We start from the raw sequence: 5,000 nt of genomic DNA on the forward strand, positions 1-5,000 counted from the left end.
TGAATAACCTTAGTGAGTTGTCAACTTGCGTTATTATGGAATTTGTGGTTTCACTATATTCACGTTTCACTCGTGTAAACAAAAAAAACTATTGACACGATATTGACAAACCACTATTTAGGCCAGGTTATAACTGTACCCACTTTTTTCCTGATCATTTTCTTATTGATTATTTGAATGGCAATAGTCTTCTCAAATTACGTTGACAAATGACTCGATCTTGATAGCATCACTAAACTTATATAAGCCATTTTCCCATCTGTTACGTTATGGAGTATAGTATATATATTTTTTATCGGTTCGTGGAACTTTTCTACGTCATGTGTTTTTAGGGAGGGGGGACACTGAAACGTTTTCTCCATCTTCCCTGCACCCTGCAGCGCACCTGTTCCCTTTACGGAGCGCAGCACGATGATTCCACCCGGAGACTGCATGTACGCGGCCAGGAAGAGAAGGAAACCCGTTAAAAAACAGTTAAGAATCACTTGTTTTCCTCGTAACATTTATATTTGACCATGTTGTTAAACTGTTTTATGGATTTTATGTGTACTTCTACTTCTGAAGTTTGGTTAAACTTTTTTTTTTGGGGGGGGGGGGGGTTCCTCAATACACTTTCACCATGTTTCACTATGTTGTAATAGCCCGTCTACATGGTAGCCCATTAGTACATCTAGTTTATTATTTGTGAGATTTTCACATTTCAGTAGCGTGTATTAGATACATTACTAGTACACTGCCAAGCGAACACTGAGAAATGTTTACAGAATGAGTCAAGATATGCATACGTTTGGACAAATGTAAAATGTTATAGATTGTTGATGTGATATGTAGGCTATTTATATGCTATGGCTTTGGCTTGAATTTGGAGCAATAATTGATCAGTTTGGGATGAATTCAGTTTATGTGAAGGTTACTAATATGTTAATATTAGTAACCTTCAGCAGGTGTATCTCACGGATCATCCCTAAAGCCAACACCTCATTTGGCCGCCTTTCGTTACCTGTTCTCTGCTGCCAGTGACTGGAACGAATTGCAAAAATCTCTGAAGTTGGAGACTTTTATCTCCCTCACCAACTTTAAACATCTGCTATCTGAGCAGCTAACCGATCGCTGCAGCTGTACATAGTCTATCGGTGAATAGCCCACCCAATCTACCTACCTCATCCCCATACTGTTTATATTTATTTACTTTTCTGCTCTTTTGCACACCAGTATCTCCACCTGCACATGACCATCTGATCATTTATCACTCCAGTGTTAATCTGCAAAATTGTAATTATTTGCCTACCTCCTCATGCCTTTTGCACACAATGTATATAGACTCTTTTTTTTTCTACTGTGTTATTGACTTGTTAATTGTTTACTCCATGTGTAACTCTGTGTTGTCTGTTCACACTGCTACGCTTTATCTTGGCCAGGTCGCAGTTGTAAATGAGACCTTGTTCTCAACTAGCCTACCTGGTTAAATAAAGGTGTTCTCAACTAGCCTACCTGGTTAAATAAAGGTGTTCTCAACTAGCCTACCTGGTTAAATAAAGGTGTTCTCCACTGGTCTACCTGGTTAAATAAAGGTGTTCTCCACTAGCCTACCTGGTTAAATAAAGGTGTTCTCAACTAGCCTACCTGGTTAAATAAAGGTGTTCTCCACTAGCCTACCTGGTTAAATAAAGGTGTTCTCAACTAGCCTACCTGGTTAAATAAAGGTGTTCTCCACTAGCCTACCTGGTTAAATAAAGGTGTTCTCCACTAGCCTACCTGGTTAAATAAAGGTGTTCTCCACTAGCCTACCTGGTTAAATAAAGGTGTTCTCCACTAGCCTACCTGGTTAAATAAAGGTGTTCTCAACTAGCCTACCTGGTTAAATAAAGGTGTTCTCCACTAGCCTACCTGGTTAAATAAAGGTGTTCTCAACTAGCCTACCTGGTTAAATAAAGGTGTTCTCCACTAGCCTACCTGGTTAAATAAAGGTGTTCTCAACTAGCCTACCTGGTTAAATAAAGGTGTTCTCAACTAGCCTACCTGGTTAAATAAAGGTGTTCTCAACTAGCCTACCTGGTTAAATAAAGGTGTTCTCAACTAGCCTACCTGGTTAAATAAAGGTGTTCACCAACTAGCCTACCTGGTTAAATAAAGGTGTTCTCCACTAGCCTACCTGGTTAAATAAAGGTGTTCTCAACTAGCCTACCTGGTTAAATAAAGGTGTTCTCCACTAGCCTACCTGGTTAAATAAAGGTGTTCTCAACTAGCCTACCTGGTTAAATAAAGGTGTTCTCAACTAGCCTACCTGGTTAAATAAAGGTGTTCTCAACTGGCCTACCTGGTTAAATAAAGGTGTTCTCAACTAGCCTACCTGGTTAAATAAAGGTGTTCTCCACTAGCCTACCTGGTTAAATAAAGGTGTTCTCAACTAGCCTACCTGGTTAAATAAAGGTGTTCTCAACTAGCCTACCTGGTTAAATAAAGGTGTTCTCAACTGGCCTACCTGGTTAAATAAAGGTGTTCTCAACTAGCCTACCTGGTTAAATAAAGGTGTTCTCAACTAGCCTACCTGGTTAAATAAAGGTTAAATAAAAAATACAAAAATAATAAAAACATTAGTAATAGTGTCATTTGGAGGTTTTTAGTGACAGGAGACAGAAGTAGTTGGCAGATTATTGTGGATGTTTTTGTCGTTCCAAGTAATGCCAGGTTAAAATGACTTGTAGGAAACGTGATGGTTTCAAAATGCTGTATAGGCTAACCAAGCTATCCGTCGGACACTGTAGCGCTAACCTTTTAAATGTTGAATCCAACAACAGCTTTCAGCTAGCTACAATATGTCAAATTTGAGAAGAAATGGTGTTTGAGGCTGTCAACCCGTCTGTGTTTGTAAAAAGTCTCTTGATAATGGTATTATTGATTGATGGCTGTTTGTTTTGTTCAAAACTTTCAGGGTACCCTGTTTGTGTGTGTGTGTGTGTGTGTGTGTGTGTGTGTGTGTGTGTGTGTGTGTGTGTGTGTGTGTGTGTGTGTGTGTGTGTGTGTGTGTGTGTGTGTGTGTGTGTGTGTATATGTGTAGGTGTATAGGTGTGTGTGTGTGTGTATGTGTAGGTGTGTGTGCATGTGCGTGTGCGTGTGTGCGTGTGCATGCGCATGCGTGTGTGTGTGTGTGTGTGTATGTGTGTGTGTGTGTGTATGTGTAGTTGTATAGGTGTGTGTGTGTGTGTGTGTGTATGTGTAAGTGTGTGTGCATGTGTGTGTGTGTGTGTGTGTGTGTGTGTGTGCGCAATTGCTGAATGAACAATTTGATGTAAATTGACTTCACATATTGTTTGTTTCCCTATGTTACTGCTGTTGATCGGGTCGTGAAAAAACAAAACAGACTAAAACATTCCTCTTCCAAAGACCATGAATACATTGTATTGTATTTACATAATGATTCCATGTTCATATTCTGTTGCTATGTGTCTCTCGGCCCTCGTGCACCCAAAAGCACAGTACATCTCTCTGTTAACAGTTGAGCCTTTAAAAAAAAGAATCTAACAGCTACAAACCGTCACAGTAAACAGACCCTAACATATGTCCGGCTGTATTTTCACCAGGAAACCAGCGACTGTGAGTGAGAAGTCCAACCCATCCAAGAGGCACCGGGACCGCCTGAACGCGGAGCTGGACCGGCTGGCCAGCATGCTACCTTTTTCCCCAGACATCATCTCCAAGCTAGATAAACTGTCCGTGCTGCGCCTCAGTGTCAGCTACCTCCGGGTCAAGAGTTTCTTCACAGGTAAGGAGACACTTCTTCCCTAGTAGGGAGGAGGAACTCTCATTACAGAAACTACAATATCACTGCACGACAAAACACAGAATTACATGACACTTCACAGCCCAACTATGTTAGGGCCATCTGTGGAGTGTGCCTGTGAGCTGGGAGAGACTGATTATACAGCTACAGACTAATCAGTCTCCTCCAGTTTACAGTCTAATCAGTCTCCCCCAGTTCAGTCTAATCAGTCTCCCCTAGTTCAGTCTAATCAGTCTCCCCCAGTTCACAGTCTAATCAGTGTCCCCCAGTTCACAGTCTAATCAGTTTCCCCCAGTTCACAGTCTAATCAGTCTCCCCCAGTTCACAGTCTAATCAGTCTCCCCCAGTTCACAGTCTAATCAGTCTCCCCCAGTTCACAGTCTAATCAGTCTCCTCCAGTTCAGTCTAATCAGTCTCCCCCAGTTCAGTGTAATCAGTCTCCTCCAGTTCAGTCTAATCAGTCTCCTCTAGTTCAGTCTAATCAGTCTCCTCCAGTTCAGTCTAATCAATCTTCCCCAGTTCACAGTCTAATCAGTCTCCTCCAGTTCAGTCTAATCAGTCTCCTCCAGTTCAGTCTAATCAGTCTCCCCCAGTTCAGTCTAATCAGTCTCCTCCAGGTCAGTCTAATCAGTCTCCTCCAGTTCAGTCTAATCAGTCTCCCCCCAGTTCACAGTCTAATCAGTCTCCCCCAGTTCAGTCTAATCAGTCTCCCCCAGTTCAGTCTAATCAGTCTCCCCCAGTTCAGTCTAATCAGTCTCCTCCAGTTCACAGTCTAATCAGTCTCCCCCAGTTCAATCTAATCAGTCTACTCCAGTTCAGTATAACCAGTCTCCTCCAGTTCAGTCTAATCAGTCTACTCCAGTTCAGTATAACCAGTCTCCTCCAGTTCAGTCTAATCAGTCTCCTCCAGTTCAGTATAATCAGTCTCCCCCAGTTCAGTCTAATCAGTCTCCTCCAGTTCAGTCTAATCAATCTTCCTCAGTTCACAGTCTAATCAATCTCCCCCAGTTCAGTCTAATCAGTCTCCTCCAGTTCAGTCTAATCAGTCTTCCCCAATTCAGTCTAATCAGTCTCCTCCAGTTCAGTCTAATCAATCTTCCTCAGTTCACAGTCTAATCAGTCTCCTCCAGTTCAGTCTAATCAGTCTCCCTCAGTTCAGTCTAATCTGACAGAAATCAGACTCCTAAGGATGCAGGTCTCCCCCAGTTCAGTCTAATCA

The 5,000-nt window shown here is 41.9% G+C and overlaps 1 protein-coding gene across 3 annotated transcripts in view; it reads left to right on the top strand.

Annotated features, from left to right (window-relative positions):
• The window catches only part of LOC110536538, a 101,049-nt gene that overhangs the window by 401 nt on the left and 95,648 nt on the right, over nucleotides 1-5,000 (top strand). For 2 of the 3 annotated variants that reach the window (XM_036934740.1, XM_036934743.1), the window contains exons 2-3: nucleotides 381-473; nucleotides 3,582-3,763. In XM_036934740.1, the coding sequence (XP_036790635.1) occupies nucleotides 412-473; nucleotides 3,582-3,763 (244 nt within the window). In that variant the 5' untranslated portion in view covers nucleotides 381-411. Of the gene's footprint in view, nucleotides 1-332; nucleotides 474-3,581; nucleotides 3,764-5,000 lie in introns of all 3 variants that reach the window. The other variant, XM_036934742.1, reaches the window with a different exon arrangement.

Source organism: Oncorhynchus mykiss, chromosome 11 (assembly GCF_013265735.2).
Source record: "Oncorhynchus mykiss isolate Arlee chromosome 11, USDA_OmykA_1.1, whole genome shotgun sequence".
Classification (NCBI taxonomy): Eukaryota; Metazoa; Chordata; class Actinopteri; order Salmoniformes; family Salmonidae; genus Oncorhynchus; species Oncorhynchus mykiss.